The following is a 26,680-nucleotide window of genomic DNA, read 5'->3' as shown; positions in this document are numbered from 1 at the left end:
ATGGCTTTATGACATTAAACCCCACCCATTTGGCCACCCAATCTGTTTCTCTAAAATTTATTTTTATTACAATGTGGAATAGAAGTGCCTCTTTAGTGCCAAGGACCAATTGTGATGTAAAACTATCCCTGCTTCAATTCTGCTTGTAGATTGACAAAAAAAAGAAGCAATAAAACAAACCACACAGGGTTAAATTTATAATTTTTAATTGTTTTTAACTAGCTACAAAATGTCAATCACTTCACAAACCGACAGGAGACAGGAGGAATTTAATAGTACATGCTGCAATGATATTGAGATCACAGTTTATCTAGATCTCATTCAATTCATTAAGTTATTGTAATGACTTTAAATCTACTTAAACATCTCAGCGATTTAGTGTGCATAGCTCTAGGTAAGCAACAGAGAACTTTACTTAAAAGAAACCACGTGGAGATTAAGTGGTTAACAAGACTCAGCCTTATAAAAATTACATGTCTTTTTTTTTAACCCTTTAACCTTTTGACTGCCAGAGAGGCACATAATACATTGAGTGCGAATGCCTTGCACGCCCCTTTAGCACTCAATGGATTAAAATTGAAGTCATTTCCTCCAAAAGAGGATCTTCAAAAACATTATCCAAACCCTATATTACAACCTTTAGTTTTAGTATTATATATATTACCAGCAAAAAAATATACATATTAAAAAAAAAAAGCACATTTCTGCTGGGAACATGTGCCAAGTCTTTCTTTTCCAAACAATAAAAAGCATGATCATGTATAAATATGAAGATAAATATCGACAGAAAGGTGGCACTACTGCAAAACTTGCTGGTATAACATAGTCCCGACATTGTTTAAATACTCAGCATGCTATTTTTAGATGTGCTACTGCCACGGAGAGATCTTTTTTGTAGGCATCTAAATGTCTATTATTTTCATGCATAACTGCATAACTCACATCACTTGTGTTGCAATGCTTATTATAGTTATATAGTTCCACGTTCTATTCATGAAATCATAACAAACGGAAGCCATTGAGAACCGATGACAGCAAGTTCAACAGCATTATTATTTATGACGTCAAAATAAAAAGATGGCAGTAGCTCTGTGGAATGTCACAGTTTTACAAGAACAATACTGTATAGTTTAAGGACAACAGCACGTTTAACATTCCTACATTGTTGTCATTCAGCAAACATCATTAAAAAAAAATAAAAAATGTAATAGTGAGCTTTATCACTATATATATATATATATATATATATATATATATATATACAACCTTTGGAAAGGAAGATATCTAGAAAAGAAATAAGTATAATTTTTGGAAAGCTGACATACTACACAGGACAACATTTACATTGGGGGCTGATATGTGCATGTGTGCAAACCTAGTATTGAAATACCATGATAAAAGCATGAAAGTACTGTCTGGTGGGACAGCTTGGGGTTTCAAATATACTTTGTGTCCTCTAACCACTGCCCAGCATCTTTGTAGCGCGTTGATTGGCTTCATCAATCCTGGCTTTGTTGGAATCAGCCTGGTTAAAAAACAGAAGGAAAGAAATATTACCCAGTTGTTGTCCAGCTCTTTCACTCGGAAGCATCTTACATCTATTTTTTAGGACAGGGACTAAACACAATAGTGGCATATAGCCCATGAAGACACGTCCCAGTGTGTTGTAGTACTATTGCCAATGTTTACAACTGCTTTCTTGCTTTTCCCTGGGTAAAACATGGATCATAGCTTATTAACTGTGCTCTAAAAACATGGGACTCTTTTCAATGAGATACGTTGCCTGGTTCCCTTCCTAGAAACAGTTTATTATAATAACCCTTAGAACAATATCAAAACGTCCAATCCCTTTTCCGGAAAAATGCTCCCATACCTTCTCCATGATCCTGTCAATCTGGCGATTTTGCGTGTCAATCTCATTGCCCATGTCAAGAGCCATGTGACGAAGATTTCCAATAATGCTATTGACTTGATCCAGATTCTCATCCATTTCTGTTTCTCGAGCATCATTTGTTACCCTGAGGAGAACAGAACAGCGAGTGATTAAGGTCCAGGCAATGAGTAGGAAACTGAAAATATATATTCCCTATAATGTTGACAGAACATAATTTGTAACAGAAGGTAATCTATGAGAGTGTAAACTTTTCCAATAAACTTAGACTGGAGAGGAACTAAGGTATCAGACAAATCAATAAACAATATCAACTGCAAAACATATAATTAGAATGCACTTTCTATGGTCCCCTAAGACAAATGTTTCAGGATGCTTTTATACAATGCAAATAACCTGATCATGAATAATGTCTTTATTCTGTAATCATATAGAACAAGCAATTGGTAATGCCTCCATGGTGGATGACATTATATAAATATCAAGGTTTTTTTAGGGATAATCAGCATACTAAATTTACTCTAACACCCTCTGTTGGCCTTATAGATAGGATAATGCTGAGCCATGTTAAGCATATAGTGCTTCCTTCTAACTAAAGGGGGATGAGGGGCTCATGATATCAAATATACATTCAAAGTATGACAGACATGTTGTCCCAAATTAAGATTCACCAGACCAATAGAATTGGGCTGTAGGGCCATATAATACTAGAGAGAACATTTTCCTTATATTTTATGCATATCCCTCAACATCAAAAGCTCAGTTAACATGAGAAAGCCACCCGCTTGCTTGAGGATTGTTTAGTTGATGTCCAACAATAGATGAAGGTCACAATCAAAGGCCCTATATTTGTGTTTTGGCATACAAGGAAATCACAAGTATGTTCTGGTCATTACTCACCTACGGACAAAGCCACCACTAATGGCCATTTGCTCACGTTCATCGACAACACGTGCAGGCTGACTTGCTACAACGCCATCTTGATTATTGCCCCAAGCCTTTTTGTAAGCATCACTTGATTTAAGCCTATCAAAAAACATTGTTAACAACACAACACAGATGGTCTTTAGCAAACATTCTCCATGGAAATCATGGTAAGAGCTGAATCAGGCAAATGAGCTTTTAACAAGGATGTTGTGGTATACCGATATATCATGAACCCAATCTAATTATAATGAGCTGCCTTTTTGAACTTTGCAACCCTAAGGTAATTACTTTTAATTTATTTAAGTTTTTCTTTTAGTTACATTTTGAAAACAACAAGTATTTTTGATTACATGGAACACACAGAAAAAAAAAAGGAAAATAAACATACCGGCAGACACACATAGAACGTAACTGCCACATTTAGTGTGTACATCACATCACATTAACATGCCCCCATCAGTGTGATATGTCACTCCGGCTACATTCTATCAGCGCTTTGCAACAGTGCATTACTGTTCAAGTTGCATAGCACATAGACTTATGTAGTCAATTGTTTCCTGCAGTAAAAATGTAAGAAGCAGCCAGGGCTCCTATGTTCTTAATTTCAAATTTTGTGATAATATATCGGTACTTGAAAACAGTAGCCATACATCGAGAGTTGATGTACAAACCTTTGTCAACACAGACACAAAGTAGAACAGCCAAAGTGGAATGAATGCGAGAGCAAATAATACAAGCATTCTAGCATTGATGCCAAATAATCCCATTCACCTTGTTCATGCACTAGCTGCTGGCATGAAAAGGGGTGAGGCACTTTCACTAAACACGACTGCTCCACTGGTTCACTAGTTAATGCACCATAAGTAACAGCTGTCACAGAAGAGCCCAAGCCAGTCAAAAGTGGATCTCCTAAGAAGCCCCACGTAACAAAAGCGAAGGCTGCTTCTTTGGCATTCAACCAAGCCATTGCAGAGCCATTTTTGACTGAGTTGCCATAGCAAGAAACATTAAAATCTAGGCATGCCTGCAGTGGCAGATGTTAAAATGTACAGCATTATCTGGGATGTTATTCTATTAATTTGATCATGATCCCTATTTAATCTTTTCTTTATGCCTCACCGTAACCCACAATAACCATCATAGTAAAGGATTCTTCTGTTGTGGCATGAAGACTGACTAGGCAACAGCAACCGGCAAAAATGCCGCTGTGTCATTAACGGCTATTATGAACGTCTTACATGTCGTTATACAGAGTTCAGATGTGGACCTGTTAATCTTGACTGTACATTTGCACATTTACTGGCCAAAAATAATAGCCACATAATAACAATTAATGTAGCTATTGACGCCTGCTTCTCTCCAGTCTTGGTCTAAGTAATCCATAGTCCTCCTACATAATAAGGTGGCAGCCCAGTTTAGTGGGTTTTGCAATTACGCTGCTGGTTAAAGCTTGGGCGTAACTTATATACAAAGAGGTCTTAGACTTTCTCCTGTAAAAAAAACCCCCAAGATATATTCCCCCACCATGCTGCACATAACCTGTTAGTTATATCGCTGTACAAATCCCCATTACATGCCAAAAACTATCTCTAACTGGCATTTCAGACTGAATAGACTAAGCGTAACATACTACTAGATAATACTAGATTGTTTTTAGGTATGTGCCAATGGCTGCTGGATACTTTCTCCAACCCCATGCTGACTTAGTGATTAAAACATTAAATAATACAATAAAATAACTTATGTACTATAATGGATAGAGAGTGTGAAGGGTGATGGAATATAGCTTTTTGATAATTTGATGATTATCATCAGGTTACAGCTTAGTCTATTCATTGATTGTTAAATGCACAGAATTAGTCATGTAATTAGATCTATTATATTTCACTGCTCGTGAAAATTAATGAAACTATTTTGTAATTTAATAAAGACCTATTGGAATTTGGGGGAGGGGTTGATTGATTATTATGCAAAAGATCAGAGTTCAACATTTCTGTCAGTGCACGTATATAAATCAAAGTTGCATAGGATTTAACCTAGTTTTTGATATTGTTTGTGAAGTGTCCTGTTAGCTAAAATGTACAGCAAATAATGAATTTTAGCTTCGCTACTTCAAATTTCTAATCAGTTTTTTTTTTGTTTTTTTTTACCGTGCACATTAAAAGAAATGTTGAATTATTTGTTTACTGGGGGAACGCAGTGTAATCGACACTGCAGAATGCCTGATTTTAACACGCAGAATTTCCACTCGATAGTCTAGTCTATGAGATGGATGAGATATCACCAGTATCAATCTCTCTGCATGCTGCATGCTCATCCCATGTGTCTAGCAGGGATGATCTTTGCATGGCTTAAATAAGCCTCTGGTTCTCAAAGATTTAGGCAGGCAGGCAGCACCTACTTGTTACATGGACAGACACATAGACCACAGAATTTTCCTAGGTCCGTCAAATTCTTTTCTGCTTCTTTCATATCCTTATTGATTTGTTCCATTCCCTCCTCGATGCGCTCCAGTTGTTCTGATTAAATACAAGCATTATATCCCCACAGAATGAAGCAGATGGAAAAGGACAAAGAAGAAAGACAAAAACTTAAGACATTCACTGTGACAAAAACTGGACATTACAGAGTCGGTACCCAGTACCTACTTGTTACAAGGACATATGAAAAGGCCACAGCATTTCCCTAAATCTTTTAAATTTTTCTCGGCCTCCTTCATGTCTTGGTTGATATGGTTCAAGCCATCTTCAACACGATCAAGTTGTTCTGGTCAGGACAAAGGGATGACAGTGTGGAATGAATTTTATTTTGTCTTGAACAGAATATGAAATAGGACTAGGTACGTGGAATTATTATGGTATTTCAATGCATTACAGGAAGGGATGCATTGGTGTTGAGAAGACGCTGGTCTTAGATGTCTTTTAATGAAAACAAATGTTTACAAAGAAGTAAAATGATTGAAAAAATGATAACATGAGCATTAATACTTTTGTTTTTTTAACACATGTAACGGCATGGAAACATTATTTCAATCCAGAAATGGTCATTCAAAAACACAGTTTATTGACATGGACTCCACAACATCCAGAGGTTCAGAGGTTCTGTGTGTAGGTGCTGGTGGATCATATCAGTTCAATATTTCTAAATAAAGAAAAAATCCTGCAAGAGAGAAATGTTAATCCTTTCTGGCAATGTTTATGCCTGTAACTAGAAATGAGATTGATGTATATTTTAGGAGTGTTTTACTATTTTTGTTATGGGGTCATTTACCAAATTATTATTCTTTATTTTGCACCATACAACACTAAAACATATTACCAGTTATGCATGTTATGAAAATAATTGGGTAAGAATATATATCCTGCCAGTACAAGAAACCCGACTTATCAGACAACTGGACTTTTTATTATCTACCAGATTCCTAATTCCTTAAGAAACCTATGTAATCGTAACAATCAAAATTACTTGCCAAGAAAACCGAATTAGATGGGGATATTCTGACCATATTTAATACCAACAGATCAAGTCAAGGGCAGCAAAAGAGAAAGATGCTTATAAGCAATGGTGTAGTCTGGGCTCGGCCGACTTCCCATAACTGGGGGCAGTAGCGTCACCAGATGTGCCTAACAATAGACCAGTTGGTGGGCTAGATTTCTCTTGAAATTGGCCCAGTTGTACTACGAATGCTTGAATAGTATTGTTTCTGTATGAAGTAATGAAAAACACTGGGTATATGAAGTCATATCCCTGCACTATGCACTATGCACAAGAAGTCCTCTTCAAATTGATCGAGGTGGTGCAGTAGACATTGTGTATCTGGATTTCAGTAAGGCCTTTGACACTGTCCCACATAGAAGACATAAATAAACTGCAATCTCTGGGTTTAGATCCCAATGTTGTTGAATGGATTAAGGAGTGGCTGAGTGACAGACAACAGAGGGTTGTAGTGAATGGCGTATATTCAGAACAAGGTCTTGTTACCAGTGGGATACCTCAGGGATCTGTACTTTGACCCATTCTCTTTAATATTTTTATTAGTGATATTGCAGATGGTCTTGATGGAAAGGTATGTCTATTTGCTGACGACACAAAAATTAGCAACAGGGTTGATGTTCCTGGAGGAAGAAGCCAAATGGCAAACGATCTAGTTAAACTGGAAAAATGGTCAGAGCTGTGGCAATTGGCATTTAATGTAGATAAATGCCAAGTAATGCACCTGGGGCATAAAAACCCAAGGACAGAGTATAGAATATTTGATACTGTCCTAACCTCAACGTGTGAGGAAAGGGATTTAGGAGTAATTATTTCTGAGGATTTAAAGGTAGGCAGACAATGCAGTAGAGCAGCAGGTAATGCTAGCAGAATGCTTGGTTGTATATGGAGAGGTATTAGCAGTAGAAAGAGGGAAGAGCTCATGCCGTTGTACAGATCACTGGTGAGACCTCACTTGGAGTGTTGTGTACAGTACTGGAGACCGTATCTCCAGAAGGATATAGAAATGTTGGAGAAAGTGCAGAGAAGGGCTACTAAAATGGTTCATGGATTACAAGATAAACCTTACCAGGACAGGTTAAAGGATCTTAACCTATATAGCCTGGAAAAAAGACGGGACAGGGGGGATATGATAGAAACATTTAAATACTTAAAGGGAATCAACAAGGTAAAGGAAGAGAGTTTATTTAACCCCTTCGCGACCTTTGCCGGTTCAGGACCGTCATAACAAGAAGGTCACTAAATGACCTTTGACGGTCCTGAACCGTCAAAAAATTAAATAAGCTTAGAAAGTGATCAAGGATCACTTTCTTCGCTTAAACGGCCTTGCTGCAATGCCTCGATGTCGAGGCATTCAGCAAGGCCGAGATCGGCATCGGGGGCCATGTCTGGCCCCTCCCCGGGGCGTCAACAGCCGCCATACATTGTATGGCGGCGGACGCCCGTTTTAAAAGCGTTTAGGAGGCGATCAACGATCGCCTCCTAAACTTAAATGGTGTCGCTGGAATGCCTCGATCAGGAGGCATCCAGCGACACCAAACACTTACCTCTGGGTGGGCTGTGACCGCTCCGGAGAGCGGTCACAGCCGCCGCTGCCGGTGATCTTCGCCATCAAGCAAGATGGCGGCGGCCCGGGAAATAAAACAATAAAGACGAAAAAGTTCGCTAGAGGGTCTCCAGACCCTCTAGAGAACTGGCTCCACTTGCTGGTTGAATACAGGTACTGCATTCAACCATGCAAGTCAATGGAGCCCAGCTTTCTAATCACTATGTGATTAGTAAAATATTAAAAAAAAATAAAATAAATAAAAAATGGAAAAAAAAATTTAAAAAAAATGTGCTAACATTTAAAAATAATTATGCAGTGATGTCACTAGATGAACCATCCAGTACCAGCAAAATGTGTAAAAAAAAATATAAAAAAAGTATTAAAAAAATAAAATTAAATTAAAAAATAAAGTTTATTATTTTGAGCAAGTGCTAAAATTTCTCAAAAATCTCAACAAAGAGTTAAAATAAAAGCACTTCAAATACCCAAGGGGTGTCTAATATATAAAAAAAATGGCTGATGGGGTAAATTGGAGTGGCCTAGCTCAAAGATAGGGCATAGGTACAGACTGACCAAAATGGAGAAAAAAAGCGCACTTCCCAAATGTGGCATTTTAAATCTGAAACAACCCGACAAACCCATGCATGTCGGGTATCACTGCACTCAGGAGATGTTCCTGAACACACATTGGCATGTTGTTTGACAGTGGCATATACCAGGACCTGTATATCTATAACTAAAGTACAATTTGTGTGAAAAAAAAATAAAAAAAATTACTATTACAAAGTTTGACAAAGTGTAGTTCTATAATTGGTGCATGGAAAGGGTTAAAATAACAGCATTTGGAATACCCTGGGGTGTCTAGTTTTCAAAAATATATGGTTTGAATGGGTTAAATTGAGTTAACCGGCTTCAAAGATATTCCAAAGAGGAGAGGGAGGCACAATGACCAAATGACCACCTGAATTACGCATGCCCCAAAAGTAGCCTTTTACCAGCCAAACAATCTGACAAACCCATGCATGTGGGGTATCGCTGTACTCAGGAGATGTTGCTGAACACATATTGGGGTGTTGTTTGACAGTGACATATACCAGCACCTGTATATCTATAACTAAAGTACAATTTGTGTGGAAAAAAAAAGAAAAAAAATTACTATTACAAAGTTTGACAAAGTGTAGTTGTATAATTGGTGCATGGAAAGGGTTAAAATAACAGCATTTGGAATACCCTGGGGTGTCTAGTTTTCAAAAATATATGGTTTGAATGGGTTAAATTGAGTTAACCGGCTTCAAAGATGTTCCAAAGAGGAGATGGAGGCAGACTGACCAGATTTGTTAAAAAAGATTTGGAAATCATAAAACGCTGCTTGTACTTATTGCCCTATAACTTACAAAAAACAGCAAAAAAACATAAAAACATTGGGTATTTCTAAACTCAGGACAAGTAGTAGAATCTATTTAGCTAGTTTTTTTACTTGCTTTTTTAGGTGAGTAAAAGATTTTTCAAATAAAAGTCATAAAATGTGTTTTTTTTGTTCAATTTTGCACCGTTTTTTTTATTTTTTTTATAGTAAATAAGATGATACGATCAAAATAATGGTATCTGAAGAAAGCCCATCTTGTCCTGAAAAAAACAATATATAACTTATGTGGGTACACTAAATGGGTGAGGAGAAAATTACAGCTGAACACAAGCACCACAAAAGTGTCAAAACAGCCTCGGTCCCACAGGGTACAAAACGAAAAATGAGCCCGGTCCTTAAGGGGTTAAAAGGAGAAATACTACCACAACAAGAGGACACAACCATAAACTAGAGGGGCAAAGGTTTAATGGTAACATCAGAAAATATTACTTTACGGAAAGGGTAGAGGACGCATGGAATAGCCTTCCAGCAGAAGTGGTAGATGTTAATACAGTAAAGTCATTTAAGCAAGCATGGGAATGGGCCTACTGGTTCTTATCTGCCGTCACTTTCTATGTTTCTATGTTTCTATAAATACACCAGGACGATGTATACTACAGGTGTTTATCTAAAATGCTGAGTTATTTTATTATTGCTAAAGTCTTAAATACAGAAATTGTACAGTTAAGTGTGGTTACAATTAATAGTTAGATATTGTGTAAGTGGGCCACACTTCATAGTTTTGAAATAATAGGTACTGTTAAAAAAATGTAAATATAGTAGGTATACCTGTATGTATGATTTGTATTGGAGATATACACAAGGAAAAATGGGTAGACAAATTAAGCCAAATAGTTCCTCTCTGCCATCAATTTGTATGTTTCGATATAAAATTCTGGGGGTGGGCGGTGTAATGTTTCTTTTATACATTCATTCTTGGCCTATGCATTTAAAGATTTATGTTAAAGATAATTAAAGATTTTTTTGCTAAAATATTTCTTATCTTTTTCATGGTTTTCAAAACAGAACACATCTTTTCCAGGACTCTGTAGCACGGTATTCTCCGAATCAGCTATTGATCCTGGCATTTATGGCATGTCCCTCATTCAGATATTTATTTTGAAATCATGTAGTTTTACTGAAGGTTATTGTGTTTATTAAATTAAATTAATTTTAGTACAATACTTTTTTTTCTTCTTTATTTTCCAAAAAATACCGTATTTGCTCGATTATAAGACGAGGTTTTTTTCAGAGCAAATGCTCTGAAAAATACCCCTCGTCTTCTAATCGGGGTCGTCTTCTAATCAGACCTCAAATAGAGTCTGATTAGGAGACTAAGATCCAGATCCCCCGCACCGCTGCAGGGGACCTGGATCCTCCTGTCTCACCCCCCCCCCCCCATCATACACACTTACCGGTGCTTCCTGCTGTATTGCCGGGGCAGCGGGTTGACGTCTACGCGATCCGCGTAGACAACGTCCGCTGCAGCCGGAAGGAGGTGTGGCTAGCAGCGGGGGTTGTCTGCGTCCGTCGCGCAAACCTTCCCCGACTGTCAGAGATCAGAGTTCCCCGCACCGGTGCGGGGAACTCTGATCTCTGACAGCCGGGGAAAGTATACGCGACGGACGGATACAAACCCCCGCTGCCAACTCCACCTCCTTCCGGCTGCAGCAGAAGGCGACGTCAACCCGCTGCCCCGGCTGGAAGCACCGGTAAGAGAGGGCTGAGAGGGGAGGGGAGGGGAGAGTGTGTGTGTGTGTGTGTGTTAGTTAAATGGGGGTATAGGGTGTGTGTGTGTGTGTGTGTTAAATGGGGGCATAGGGCATTTCTGGAGTGGCGTTAAGGGGGCATTTAATAGAGCACTCTGCCTCCTGAAATGCCTTATACACCTATATGCCACTCTGCCCCATAATATGCATTTTAACCCCCTAAATGCCAGAGTGGCATATAGGGGTATAAGGCATTTCTGGAGGCAGAGTGCTCTATACAATGCCTTTTAACTCCCTTAATGCCACTCTGCCTCCTGAAATGCCTTATACCTCCCTATATGCCACTCTGCCCCATAATATGCATTTTAACCCCCTAAATGCCAGAATGGGATATAGGGGTATAAGGCATTTCTGGAGGCAGAGTGGCATATAGGGGTATAAGGCATTTCTGGAGGCAGAGTGGCACATAGGGGGTCAAAAGGCATACCATGGGGCACAGTGGCATATAGAGGGTTAAAAGGCATATCATGGGCCACAGTGCCATATTGGAGTGGCAAGCCTGGGGGCAGATGTGCGTAACTGGGGGACAGGTTGGAAAATACAAGAAATAAAAACAAAAAAAATATTTTTCTCAATCATAGCTTTTATTAAAAAAAATAGTTTACATGAATTAACATTTACTGGTAAAACTTTTTTCCTTTAGGGTCGTCTTATATTCAGGCTTTTTCTTTTTTTCCTAAGTTAATATTCAGATTTTGGGGGGTCGTCTTATAATCAGGGTCGTCTTATAATCGAGCAAATACGGTATTAAGCCATTTTTGTAATTATGTTATTTATATAGCATAACGAAGGTAATATTCAATTGATTATTTGACAATATGGAGGACTCAGCTTTCTGTTTGATAGAATACTCTGTATTTAATGAGCAGATTCAGCCAGACACACGTACTCAAAATCTGATGATGTCCTGCTGTTATGACAGATTCATCATTAGTAAGACGTGTTTAACAAATAAGACACGTATGCCGTATTTTAAATTGAAACACATCACTTACTAAAAATATCATTAAATTAGTTACCATTTATTCTTAAATGACTATGACATGTATTTTCTTAGAAATACTATTGCTGTCACTGCGACTGACTTTCATGGAGCGATCATAATCACTTAGTGACATATTTGTTGTTAGGTGCACATGCAAAACATCTGTTATGAATCACATTTCCCATAATTAAATATGTTGAGTTACATAGTCATTAGTGACATCTTTGTAGAAAATCTCGATAAGAAATTGAAAAGAGGTGGAGAGACAACCAAAATCTGACTGTGCTTATCTGACGGCAGGGGCTTATCTTAACGGCCGCTGGGTGCTGATGCCACCGGCCGGCGCTACTTTAATACTTTTAAAAAAAAATTTAATATGGCAAGCCCGATCGGCTATTAAATTAAACAAAAAAGTATTAAAGTAGCGCCGGCCACCAGCATCAGCACCCAGCAGCCGTATGCGATTCGTGGCACAACGGGCCACTTCACTTGACTTGCCCCCCAGGCCTTAGGCTGCCAGCCCTCCCCTGTCTGACGGTCTCGATTAAACCTCACACACGTTAATATAAGTTTATAAAACTGAAATAAGGAACTCTCAGAGTTTGACCTAAACTTCAGTGTTTTTATATCAACTTCTGTCTTCTGTTGATTGGGCAAATTTCTGGAGATGGCTCTTTCATGTTTTTTTTCTAATTTAATGATACCTGAGCATCTCAACCAGAGCTTTCCTCAGTGATATGTTGAAATTCCATTTTGAACACAAGTGAAATAATTCACAATATATCAGTCCTCTACCAAATAAAGTTATTTTTTACTTAATAAAGATAAAGATGTTGCCGAATAAAAACTGATGGGCATATCCAGTCTGCTCATTTGTTTCTGATGCAAACATTCAACCCTTAATCATTTCTCGGTCTTGTCTTAGATTCAAGATAGCCGTATGCCTATCCAATGCATGTTTAAACTCACTCACTGTATTAGACTCCACCACTTCTGGTGGAGGGTTATTGGAACCATTTGGCTACCACCACTACAATAAACTGCTTGTAACGGCCACTAAAGGGTTACTAAGCAGCACTTTGGGGTCAGCTTGTATATAGCATTCCTAGTGTGATCATGACACAAAACTACATCAGCTATATATGTAAAAATGTAACTCTCCCATGTAAAAAATATATGTAAAAACCTATTGTGATGTTGGACACTGATGTAGACAACAGGTCATTCTTCCAAGGAATGGATTCCAGTACAATTTGTGTTTTATCAAGGGAAAGACATTAAAATATTCTTAACAGGTTCCCGATCATATTTTCTGTGCAATCCAGACATTTCTAGGCACTAGGAACTTGATCAAAATGTTAGATGTTGGTAGATATAAATAACACATATATTTAATACTCTATGCGTGTAAATCAGTAAAATATTGCAGGTATTGAAATAATTTTGTCGGCATCAGCCTGTCTCAAGAAGCAACTCAAAAAACATGTCTTATCCAGACAATTGTCTTTTAGGTCGACTTCTGCTTACCACTGCAAAAATAAATGTAATTTATTCTTCTTATATAAATGCTGTAGAATGAAGATTTAATTGTGTAGTTTTATATCTTCAAAAGCTGTCAGATTTAGTATTTTAGTATTTTTATTTTAAATAGAAACACAAAATGGGAGACTTAAAAACTGCAATGTTCTTAAAGCTGTTCACATTTGAAATGGAAGGAAGAAAAGGAAATTTGAATCTGTATTTAGAAAAGCGCACAGTTCTTGGTTTTCTCTGTACAGTAAGCTGTCGGCCATTTTATTCAGAGGAAACAAAATGTGGAAACATGCAGTGCTGTTTTCCTCTTCTTCGTATGAGCTCAGAATAAATTTAAGTCTCTGGGTAGCTTTGCCTTTCAAACACAGACTGTTGTAAAAAAATATTAGTCATCCCGACAGAACAATATGAAAGCTAATGCAGCGGTTGGAATTGTCACACAACGTAAACTGATTTTTTAGCGTAATAGGCAAAATGAATAATACTGTTTTGGCCACCAAAATAAAAGGCCAAGTACCCCCTTTATATGCGGCAATTAACCATCAGATGCTGGCAGAGCTATTGTGGCCTGGAGCCAATACCTGGCAGAATGGGGAAGAGTACATTTATATGTATATATAGAGGAAGAGAGAGGAGAGATAGAGGAGAGAGAGAGAGAAAGAGAGAGAGATGTATTGTTAGGAACACTGCCAATTGTAATGGTAGACTTCCGACCTACCATGCTTATCCTTAGCACTATCCTTAGTACAACCTAGAACTATTGTATGGCTGAAACACTACAGCACACACACCCCTGTATCAGTACCTCCCTCTAAAACATATATACAATGTTTAATATATGTTCAGAAAGTTAAGCTACTCTATATTTAACCGGAAAATGGTTATCAAGAAAACATGAATGTGATACAAATGCATGTCATAGAATATGATGGTGCTCTATAAATCAATAAATAACAATATGTGGAAAATAGGATAAAGATATTAAAACAAAGAAAAAACCCAAGGGTTGGGAAAGGGCTACATTAATCTGCCATTCACATTGTGTCTCATTACAGATTTGAGTACAATGGCTCTTTCATGATTTATTACATCAAATTGCTTGTGGTAAATTAAACTCAAGGGGATTAATAAATCCAATTACATTTAGTAGACGGCAGAAGAAACAGTAAATGATTAACCACGCCTCGCAAAGGGCAAGTGATAATTCATACATGAACATTGCTTTTTAACTGGCTTATGGAATTAATAGTTTTAAAAGAGCAGGCACAACATAAGGCTTTACATGAGCCACAAATCTATAGGTGAAGTCTATGATGCCAGGGGTTTAAAGCAAATGCCATAAATCTTATTTTGTTTGTTTCTCAAGGCTTATTTTGTGTTTTACTTCCGTTCCACTAATAGCTACCAGAATGTCTAGAGTTCCTACTGCAGATAGCGCTGACATGGATCGATTCTCTGTTCCGTTTTCAGATATTCTGTGTAGTCCCTGATGGCCAATATGTGTTGGACAGGACTGGATGGTGTGCTCTGGGTTCTCCTGTCTCATTGCCTTTCAATCTCCTAGTCTGGACTGGCCATCTGACATACTGGGCAGACAGCGGCCAACAGTTGTCTGATCTGTCTCTTCTTTTGGTGCATATGACTGGTTGCATGCAAAAAAACGTGAGCAGAAAAACATTGCCTGCGGCTGCGTATGACATGAACAGGCGGCCGCTGGCCTTAAAGTGCCAGGGCCGGCTTGTCATCTGTTAGGCCTTACTTCTAATACATTGTAAGCATGGAAGAGAAGGGCCCTGTATTCCTTCTGTACCAGTATGTCTTATGTTAATGTTTTAGCGATAATTATTTACAATGTGTCCCTATTGTAAAAAATCTACTTAATGTTCTGGCGCTCTATAAATAAATGTATTTTCTGTCACTGTCTCACTGGGTTTAGGTTCAGTGATAATGGCTCTCCCCCTATAAAAACATTGATCGCATGTTAAAGTTGTTGTTAAAGTCTCCATGTTTTGCTGCGTCGATAATTCCTCTAAGATTTAAAGCATTGTTCCCTCTACAAACTATTAATAGATGGATAGTATTGGCATTTTGAATTATGCCATAATATGAAAAATAGTACGTTTATCCCTTGCCTCTCTTGTTTTACCTCCGTTGCTACCACACTGAAACAGATACACAGATAATTGCTGTAGGTCGTTGGGCCTGTGGGCCTGTATTGATTTTCTTAGGACTGCATTGGATACCTATAGTTTTATGCTTCCATTTTGTCTCAAGCAAGCGAAAGTACACTTTAAGCAATTAAATATTTAAAGGAAAATGATTTTTAAATGCACTGATCCACATTCATTAACGAAAAAAAATAATTAGTTGTGCTTTCTGGTATGTTAATAAAATAAACCTTAGCAGATCTGAACATTTGATCAAACACAAATAACACTGAAACAGGTTCTAAGGTGCTACTTATTGGTCCCATGATGATGGTAACAGTGTCGTCTTTGGTCACATGTTCATTAAATTATGAATGAGATGAGTTTGGGCATTCAGTAGTAATACAAATTGTGTTAACAATGCCACATTAAGTTATAAAAGCACCAAATTCATCAGAGAAGGTAGAATAGCACATTGAAGAAGATGCAGTGTATGTTTTTCACACGTCTGTGGCTACATAACCAAAGACCAACGTCAAAAATATCTTCTGGTATTTTCATGTTCATTTTTGGACAAGGAATCCCATGTGCTGGGTTATTTTTTTTGTGTGTCATAGTGAAGAATTGTATAGACTACAGTTTTAGCACATTGTTATTTTAATTTGACATTTCCAAAGGTCCTCCTAGAACCTATGGATGTCACCTTTTTTAAGGCTATTGACTGGCTGAGAGTTATATGAGTGGTTGTTTAGCAATAAATTTAGGCTGCTATTTTTTAGCCTTGCAAGAAATGTGGGTCACTATCCATGCTAGAAAGCGTCAATAGACTGTTACACTGTAAAAGATTTTTTCAGCACTGTTCTTGCCAAGTGTTTTAAATGCTGTCTAATGCTGAGCAGGTCAGGATCTCGAGCAAAGTGAATTAAGTGTTAGATATGTAGAGTGGTAGATATAATTCAAGCTGCAGGAGAAACACATGCTTTCTCAAGCATGTGGTCGTGTTGTGTTAATTCTAATAGCCTCTTGGCTGCATGCAGAAGATTCTGCGATTCAGCCTGCTCTAATTATACCATTTTATTTTTTATTTCAAACCATGCAGGATCCATCAAATGAAATAAAAACATATATAAGAAAAAATACACTGATTGCTACACAACCTTTAGGAAATATGTGTACAACCAACATTTGTTGCATGGATGAAGGAAAGCATGTGTTTAAATGTCTTAATGTTGTCCATGTGTTCCCATCTGAAATGGATATTTACTTTGAATATTATCTGAAGGTCAGGAGTGCAGCGAATGAACCTGCTTATTGCAGAAGACTTCATGGACTCCATTCAAAAAATGAATTAATGCTAGTGCTTACTGTGCAACCTTGCATATGGGTTTAGTGCACATAACTATCAAAAGCCACACAATAAACCCTATTTTCAATTAAAAGCACATTAAAGCTAACCTTTAGGCAGCCAATTTAGACCAAAGTAATTGAACAATTAGGTTCAATGAAGCTAACCTAGCTGTAAAAAAATGTCCGGGTGCTCTTGATAGGAACTGAAATTGATACAAGCCAAATTCGACCTTTGCATTCACATTTAAAATACCACACATTACCATAATTTTATATACATTTGCATATGTCTGTGAGTATTATTTTTATATATATATATATATATATATATATATGATGGACAGTAACTTAACAAAAGGGCAGAAATAAACATACGGAGTAGAATAATCATCCACACACTAAGAGCAAGTTAGTGCTGTTCCTGTTATCGATTTACCAAACCCCAAAATGTCACTCAAAAATGTTTCACGTGTGATAGGCTGGCCCAGTTGTGGATTCCATTTTTCTGTTCATAGAAATTCCAAAGAACTTTTGAGACGTTCAGTGGTTGCCTCTCAACGTACCCATTTAGACCACATACTACTAAGGCCAGCATCCCTAATGTGATTTTACCCCTAAAGTCTCTTGCACCTTATTAGATTGAGCCAGCATATAACTAGCTGCTCACAACTATGGGACACATATGAATTGTATTTTGTCCTTCCAGGATACAGCAGTTTTGTACGTAAGGGTTAGTGCAGCATACACTGTTCTCTCTCGTTAAATGTGTGATGCAATCTGGCTCCTGCCATGGGGTTGGTTAAGGTCAACCCTTTTCTAGTTATTTTTAATTTCTATGTATCAATTATTCATATTTTGTGTGTTCTTGGGGCAGCATTATGCCAAAAATGATGGATGACTGGGAATTTTTGTTGCGCATGAAGCTAGTTAACTCCGCTTAAACATTCTAGTAGTTTATCTCCTTAGACACAGCATTGTGTGAAATCTGTTACTATGGCCTATGGCCTGCTTTGGTGGTTCTGCACATTTACCTTCTCCCCTTCAAACCAATGCAAAGCTCCTGGCCCAGTTTTCGAAATGACCTCAAAAACTCCCCTCCTCTAACCAGCTGCCTTCTCACCCACTACGGATACTGTACAGTGAAGTGTAAGCTTGTGGGCAAGTTCCTCAAAAATAATTGAATCGATTTGTCACTGTTTGTCTTCAGGTAATATTCCTGCACTTCAGAACTCGTATCGTGTTACTAAACACATCTCATACCTCCCAGAATTTTAAATGACCAGAGGGGGGTACATTTGATTTTTAGCATGTAGTTAGCGGCGCAGCATGACTATGAGGGAGTGCGAGAGAGAGTGTATGTGTGGTTAGCTTTCATTTGTGAACTTTTTATAGCTATTTTTGTAAGGCAGTGCGAATAATGTATTTAATTGCACAAAATACTATCCTTACACATTCCTTGCTGTTTCTATACACATTATTTAGATTTTTAGGGCTGTAGAACACTGTGCCATTGCATTCTAAATACATAGACATTTATATGTAGTTGGTCTCCCTGTTTGCAGCTATAACAGCTTCCACTCTTCTGGGAAGGCTTTGCACAAGATTTTGGAGTGTTTTAACAATTTAAAGATTTATTTTGTGTCTATTATTTTGCATGCGCCATATTTTTGGGTCGTATAAAAACACATACTCCTCTAATGTAATTTTTTTTTACTGCAAGTTACACGCTCTTTTGAGCAGCTACATCTCTGTTGTATGGCACACGTCCTACAACTTAATCTCCCGTGGCTGTTCTGTTGCTTATTGAAGCAAACATTTCTTTAAGTATTTTTGTGTAAGCTGTCAATGTAGCAGTTATCATAATGCATGACATACTTTGTAAAATAAGAAAAAATGGGGCAATTTGCTGGCGTGTCTTGTTCGCAAGATCATATTGATGTGGAAATTTAGTCTATTATGTTCTGTAATGTAATTATGCTTCCAGATGGCAAGATGTCCTTTACATATTGTGTAGTAACTACTTCTAATGGAAAAAAAAAATTGCACAAGGTTCTGTTGTTGGAATTCAACAACAAAAAAACAATTGACTTTTCTTATTTGCATTTAAGTGCTAAACTGAAAATCTATATTTACTTTCAGTAGATATTAGTCGCTTTGAGGCACTGATTTTTTGGTTGTAAAATATTTTTTGTGTGCACAATTCATGATGAAGTTTACTATATTATTGGGCAAAGCTAGATGTTATGCGAAAGTATTTATGCTGTGAAATGATGATTGCGGGCAATTGTTTATGAACTGAAATGGTTAAAAATGTACCTTTACATTGTATGATTTGGCTGTGCATTGATCACTGTTCAATTTATTGTTCTGGAGATCTCTCCCTACTGTGGGACAATTTAAATGTAGCAGTAAATTCCCTGAGATGAAATATTTTAAATGAGCTGTATCCTCTGGTTGTTCCTTTTTTTGTCCCTTGTGTTTATTAGAAATCCAAAAATTCTCCAAAAAGTATAGTAAACAGTGACAAAATTTACTCTTACATATAGACAACTGTTGAATTTCTTTTATGTTGTAGTTTTTATATATGTTAGAAAAATAACCAACAGACTATTTACAAGCAGCATTTAGGTAACTTATCTATTTACTGTGTGTAGATTTTCACATTTAATTACAATATATATATATATATATATATATATATATATATATCTCCCATTGCATAAAAATGTTATTTCTTCTATAAAATGGAATTGCGTGGTCTGTGTTAAACACAAAGTAGCCATTAATGATCAGTGGAAGGAACACTACGGGGACAAGAAACATGTGGAAACAGACGCATAGTGAAGATGTAAAAGGTTGAAGGAAGCCTTTGCCCAGAAAGACTGAAATAAAATGTGTTTAAAATTCCGACCAAGCTAGAGGAGCAAAAAGATTGAAGTGAATAACAAACCGATTCAGATACAGGTTAACAATTTCAGGGTATTTACCATTTACAATAAATGACAGAGGGGAATACAATGGATTTCCCACCACACTGACACCTAAAAGGCTAACCAGCATGGAAGGAGACCATCAAACTGCTCTGTAAAGAAAAGGGTGCTAAATACAACACATGGTAGCATTTCTTTGTAACTCCTAAATCTGGAAACATGTGTGTCTGCCATTGAATTATGTTTGCATTGTGATTTTGCAAGCAGTCAATAAGGATCTTTATACATTATGTACATATGCGTTACCAAGTTAGATGTATGAATGATCACTAAATACTAAATAACCTCCTTGTTCAGTAATTACTTGACACCAGGTTCTCATTGCATTAGCGAGGATCTATCATGCGAATGTGATTTTTAACAGTTTTTTTTTGTATGGTGAGTAGGTCAGCTTTATGTTCTATGTTTTTTATGTTTTTGCTCCAGTAGAGAAATGGAGCCGTGGCTAGAGTTACCCATTGACTATAACATTACTCTACCAACCATTTGACATGGTTGTAAAGTGACAGTAAATATGGATTTACAAAGGACATCTGGGAATATGTGTAATGATAATATTAATAATAATTTGCATTTAATATAAATAATTATTTATATTACTCAACTTAACTATAATAATAATAATAAATATTAAATGCATGTTTAAAGTTAGAAGCACATTTTCAGTATGTGTATTACTTAAAAAAAATAAAATAAAAAGAAAAAATATAGATGTATCAGAGGCATAACACAAACCCCTCTAATGGGGCCCAAGGTCTTAGGTGGCCACCAAGATTTCTTGGCCCCTTAAAAAGTGGCCTTAATCAGTTGATGTCAATATATTATTACAGAACATATACAAGGTATCTCTAAACTGTCCTTATTTTGAGCACAAATTGGTTTATTTGTTCTACAAGACACTTAAGCCATTCAGATCAAAAAAGAATACATACATAGGGAGGACCTTGTTCAAAACAGCTTGCAGAGGAGAACCAGAATTTTGTGTTACCTCACAGAGATGTACCCAGCCTGACTACAAGTGGCAGAACACATTTCTAAAATGTTATAATAAAACATCAATGACTTCATGTACAAACTAGTGTAGAATCAGAAGGTACACTTTATACTTCTATACAATATGTAGTTAGAAAAAAAGCCAACAATGTGTAGGTGTTTTGTGACTTGTTTGTATATATATTAAAATTGTGTATTACAAATAGTTTCCATGGGTTGTTTTAACAAAAATCTCAGAAGCAAAGCCAAAAACATTTGTCTAGCCCAGCAGTAGTCATAGTAACCCCAGAATCCAGCAGTGTGGCTTTAAACAAATTCAGCCCCAAAACATAATAACACAGAAGCAGGCATTTTGAATCACCTGAATCAAATAATTACATTTTTAGCTTTTTTATAACCACAAACCGCGTAGGAGTTTTAAATCTCATAACGCTGCATGAAAAGTAGTGGATGATAAATGACTTTGTGATTCAGTGTTCAACCCCCCCTTTGGTTGCTATTGATTGTAGCATAAGGTTTTTCAGAAAATATTTTTATTTTCATGACTTCACATGAGACCATTTAAAGTGGGAGATTAGTCTCATGATCTTGCTTTTATGTCATATTAAAGTAAGGAATTAGTCATAGAAATACATTGTTGTTGCTTACACATTATAACATAATATGTACTCTAGAGAACTCAACTTACCTCCTTGCTCATCCAACATAACCAAAGTCCTGATACCAGCATCTTTACTCTATGTCCCCAGAATAATAGAAAAACAGAAAAGAGACAGAAAGAACGATCAGTAAAAAGTACAGTCAAAATTGAAAAGATAAGAAATATAGACAGGGTTATTGGTGACTCATTTCACATTATTTTGCTGGGTGCTTCATGAATATGTTGAGTGTTTGTGTCCTGGGATTTTATATAACATGTATATAGCATTTCCAAGCACTTAAAGTAGTAAGACAAATATATATTTTTCTGTATTGATTTCAATTGACCTATATTAATGCCAAAAAGAATGTATTTCGTGTCCTAGTAGTTATATGTGATATTCATTTTTAAATGATGGATTGTGATCAAAGACTATTCCACGCGTCGAGTCTACCCATGTTACTTCCATTGGCAACACTGCATACCTTATTTGCTTCTTCGCCTTTTCAAATATCCTTCTACCAATCCCATTCATGCATAAATTCACTAGAAACATCTATATCCCCAGAGAATTTACCCAAATATTAAGTAGATAGTACTAACTCACTGACAGCATGTGACAGCTATAGGCCAACAATATATATATGTCCTATTGCACAGGATGTATACATTAAATTGATAATGAGCCCTGTTTTTGTTAATTTACTACACTCTTAGTATTCATGCACCAATATCCTAATTAATTAAAAGTATGCTTGGACAGCAGAAAGAATATTTGTTACCGATCCAGATTATAACGCTGACACTTGGCAAATATGAGTGGTTAATATATTCTTTTATATAGTCCTAGATGACTTTGTGATGGATGACATGTAAGATCATGTTGACTGCTGAATTTGACCTTCAATAATGGATGTTTATAAATATTCTGTAATCTATACTATTCAAAGCCTTGCGCACACAAACGTTTTTTCTGTAAGTCAATACCAAGGACAAATCTTTAGCCCACCTCAAAAAAGGACACATTACAGAAAATGTCAGGCGAGTTATGAGCATTTCTTTGAAGTCTTATGATTAGTCTTCAACTAATCAATACAGCACATTCTGGAATCTTTCTTCTTGCAAGAGTGACCTTAAGAGAAAGCTAAAGGTCTGAGGAACCTATACTCTAAACAATTATACCGTACATACTGTATACCGTACATACTGTCTCTTTGGGGCTGATATTCTTACTGAATATAACAGGTATTAGTGGTTTATTATTAGTGGTTCATTCTTATATATTAACATCACATTTTCAATGTGCATTTAAGAAAGGTTTGAAAATGACTTACCCTTCACACATACATTGAAATGTTGTAATTTGATGGTTTATACCATTTGTATTCTACATGTGAAATACATGGAATATTAAATCTCTCTTCTTCTACAACCACACACTTATTTATGAAATATTACATAAAGCTTACACAATGCCCTTACCACATCTACGTCTATACAACAGTCTCCATACCAAAGAGTATGTAATACGAAGCATATCAGTCAGGGTACATAATTAATGGCACAATAATTGATCTTTTTATTATTTTTTATTTACTAATATAGTTATGTTTAGATTTTTTTTAAGACACTAAGTAGATTTTCCTTCCTAAAAAAAAACCCCAGATCATAAAAACCTTATTCACTTGACATAAAGAAACACTCCTATTCCTCTTCAAGTAACAAGGAATTAGAATATTTAATCTGACCTAAAGCACATTATGTGTAAGGTGCATTTACGCAAACTGTGTGTACTTTTCCTAGTAAAAAATATGTTTGTTTTCTTGAGAAACTACTACTACCAACAATCACAGCACAATCCACAAGAAAAATTATAAAAGTCAACATGCAATGTAATTTAGAAAACAGTATGTGAAAGCAAATGCCTTTGGCTTATAATAATGGCTACTATGGATCTGCCATTAGAAGGAAATAATTACTCTATGGTTGGCAATGAATAAATATACTGAAATACACATTGAGATTGCCCTGTAGCAAAACATTCAACATGGGTTATATTACTAAGAGGCAACAAGCTTAACTGAAAGAACAGCGTCATTATGTTGCCTTCTAGTTTTAGGTACCTGGTTTTGTACTTTACACTTTAGTTTGCTAAATTGCTTTGTAGAATTTATAAAATTCAGTTGTAGTTAGTGAGATTAAGACTAATCAAGTGATTAGAAATTTGCTTTTTAAACCAGAGTAATTGTTTTAAAGATATTTGGTTTAATAGTAAGAGACTCTTTTACCTAGAAGCGGAGATCAGTAAAAAAAAAAAAGGTAGAATAACGTTGTTAGGGCTAGTATTAGCTTAATTGAGCTGTAATCTTAATTGGCTGCCCTGAGGTTTGCATTGTAAGAGCATACAAAGTACCATGTGCTAAATGTGTATGTGTGGATGAACAATTAGTGCATGTTATTGGCGTGGAGTGGAATACTTTTGTATCAATTTAGGGCCTGTTGTCTTTATTGCCGCAATAGTCTAGAAACTTGATAAATGATTGGTTTGAGCGCAAAATTACTAAATAGGAGAATTGTAGATCAGAGAAATGAGATTACTGATTGTGTTTCCTATAAAGGTATTTTTAACCCTTATATTTTAGGGCACAGTAAGAACTTGTTCTTTGATTTCCAAAAGCTTGCCACAAGCTGCAGTTTTTCCAGTAACCATAATTTTCAAGGTAATCTCTAGTCGCTTGCATAGTGCTTTGAGTCAGCCCACAGGTGAAACTGTGGGACAACAAATGACTATGGTACCACCAGGTGACAGGCTATTATTATGAAATAAAATCAGCATCCTTGTTTTTACGTAAAGGCATTCAAGAATAGGAACAGATTAAATTATAGGATAACGTAATAAACAAGGTATTTTATGATTCATTTCCCGAACCTCGTATATATTTTTTCAGTTAATAGAATTTAATAGCGTCTGCATGCCGTAAATGATATTTTTCCGGAGATAAATTATGTTTAATCTTTTAGAAGGACGTATATACATACATGTATTATGTGCTTATTCATAGGATATATGTATATATATAGTATGTGCCCATTTTAAAGCTTTTCACCTATTATTGCTTATGCTTAAAAGGAGAAACATGGAAAATTGTAAACTCACCCATGTTATATATTAATAAATTACTTTTCATAAGTAAAAATAGCTTAATTATAATACGAACATTTATTTGACATAATTTTCATTTACGTAATAATGACATTTTTTGGATAAAAAAAAAATTGTTGATACATCATTATTTTATTAATTTACATAAAAGACACTGGAAATCGACCGCTTAACACCACATACAGGAAAAATGTAGTTACATAAAAAGGCATACAATTAAACTTTATAATGTAAGGAATCACTCACCCCTTCAACATACTGAAGCATTCGGCGGGTGCTCTCCAGTGACTGAAAAACAAAATATTATACATTAGAAACATCTTTCTATGAATACAAATATTGTCAAGTGTAGTAAACTTATCAAACAATTGTAGTAATATAATAGAAATCGTAGACATAATGCTAAATATACTATTGTTTTACTTATTCAAAGACAGTTATCCCCCCCAAAGTAAAAGTGAGGGGCGCTCATAAAGGAAGGTGGGCATGCAATGGATCATATATGTCTTCAGTGTCATATAGACCTATTACATTGCATTTTTATGCATTCAGGTTCTCGAGTGATTTTCCAGGATGTAGCCTTCCTGATTTTTTGGTGTTTGGAATTTTTTGCTCTCTATTTCAGTTCTGTATCTTAATTTGTCCATAAATAAAAAAGTTAGAGAGCTACAACGCCCTAGGGAGCAATGTATCATTTACAACAGGGATCTGCTGAAATGCAGCAGCAAAGGTATATGTGGAATTATAGGCTCCATGCGTGTTTTTAGTCCCATACGTTTAGAATTTCCATTTTTGTTTTCTCTCTTACTCCAATAATTTACTAATATAAATCATTACAACTTGCATTTCAATAGGTTACTACATGTGGGATTGTAAATTGCATGGGGGGGGGGGGATTACTACATGCTTTTTCTGGTGCTAATTCAGTGAATTGAATCTTTTGTGATTACATGTTGGTACAAAGAATATAGAGTTGAGTACACAGACATGTTAGAAGATGTAAATGAAATGTGTACCTTGGATTAGTATCCCACCTTTAAAAATATATTACTACATTACTTTACACTGCTTAGTAACAAAGTACAGTAGTCATCATGACTGCATCCTCATATAATGTGTAGAATGTTGCAGAAAAATGAATGTATGTAAATTATGGCTTAAGAAACGGAAACATTGAGAGACAAAGAAGAAGGGCTGATATATATGTATATATATATGTTTCATTATGTTTTTAAATGGGATTTAATATAATATGTAAATGGCAGTTTGTCTCTAGTGTTAAAGGGACACTTCGGGCTCTTTAATACATATAATAACTGAGTGTCTCTTTAAACATTTCCCTACGTGCAAATGCATGTATAGATTCAGTAGAATCCCCCCATGCATTTGTTTTCTGTCCTCACCTTCAGCTACTGGGCTTTCTACCAGATATATCTCCTGCATGCCAATGTGCAAATGTGTTTTATTCGCTGCCTACCTGCCCCGGCATTTCAGGAGGTCTACAAAAGCCCCTGTACACATACACAAAAAATGCTCCCATTATGGTTCCTTCATGCCAGTGAATGGATACTTGAAGAAGACACAATGGGAGCAGAAATTAGACAATTACAGGGGAGATGCTCTGCAGCTCTGGAGATGAAGCATCTCCTAAAGGTCAGTGCATTAATGTGATAAATTACTTTAAATCTTGTGGGGCTGCATGGGGCACTGGGGGTCTCTTTAACCACATATGCAACCCAAGAATGTGTCAAGAAGCTTCTTTGTCTGCTTTGCTCACCTCATCAGCCAGCTGGTCCGCACGCCTTTGCATTTCTTCCAGCTCATTGCGCATGTCAGCATCTTCTGCCAT

The 26,680-nt window shown here is 36.4% G+C and overlaps 1 protein-coding gene across 2 annotated transcripts; it reads right to left on the bottom strand.

The window, feature by feature from the left end:
* Positions 1-1,456: 1,456 nt before the first annotated feature.
* Positions 1,457-26,680, bottom strand: LOC149303212 (synaptosomal-associated protein 25-like). Of its 2 annotated transcripts, none has more exons than XM_089481540.1 (7): positions 26,609-26,680; positions 25,078-25,119; positions 21,717-21,765; positions 5,467-5,584; positions 2,792-2,917; positions 1,874-2,018; positions 1,457-1,525 (listed from the first exon to the last, which is right to left on the bottom strand). In XM_089481540.1, the coding sequence occupies exons 1-7, from the start codon at positions 26,678-26,680 to the stop codon at positions 1,457-1,459; spliced, it is 621 nt and encodes a 206-aa protein (XP_089337666.1). The 2 variants fall into 2 exon arrangements, with proteins under 2 accessions (XP_089337666.1, XP_089337665.1); XM_089481539.1 differs by lacking the exon at positions 5,467-5,584 and adding an exon at positions 5,220-5,337.

Source organism: Sceloporus occidentalis, unplaced genomic scaffold, assembly GCF_023333645.1.
Source record: "Sceloporus occidentalis isolate IW3139 unplaced genomic scaffold, rSceOcc1.0.p SCAF_15, whole genome shotgun sequence".
Taxonomy (NCBI): domain Eukaryota; kingdom Metazoa; phylum Chordata; class Lepidosauria; order Squamata; family Phrynosomatidae; genus Sceloporus; species Sceloporus occidentalis.
The sequence above is the reverse complement of the archived record's forward strand: the minus strand, read 5'-3'. Positions and strand labels throughout refer to the sequence as shown.

What these genes read in the sequence shown, in the direction of transcription:
- LOC149303212 (XM_089481540.1), bottom strand. Translation starts at nt 26,680, where the DNA reads ATGGCAGAAGATGCTGACATGCGCAATGAGCTGGAAGAAATGCAAAGG. An exon ending in TATGTTGGATGAGCAAGGAG is followed by an intron (nt 5,585 to 21,716) that starts GTAAGTTGAGTT and finishes TGTCCTGACCAG; the next exon opens with AACAACTTGATCGTGTTGAA. An exon ending in AGTGGTGGCTTTGTCCGTAG is followed by an intron (nt 2,019 to 2,791) that starts GTGAGTAATGAC and finishes TGTTCTCCTCAG; the next exon opens with GGTAACAAATGATGCTCGAG.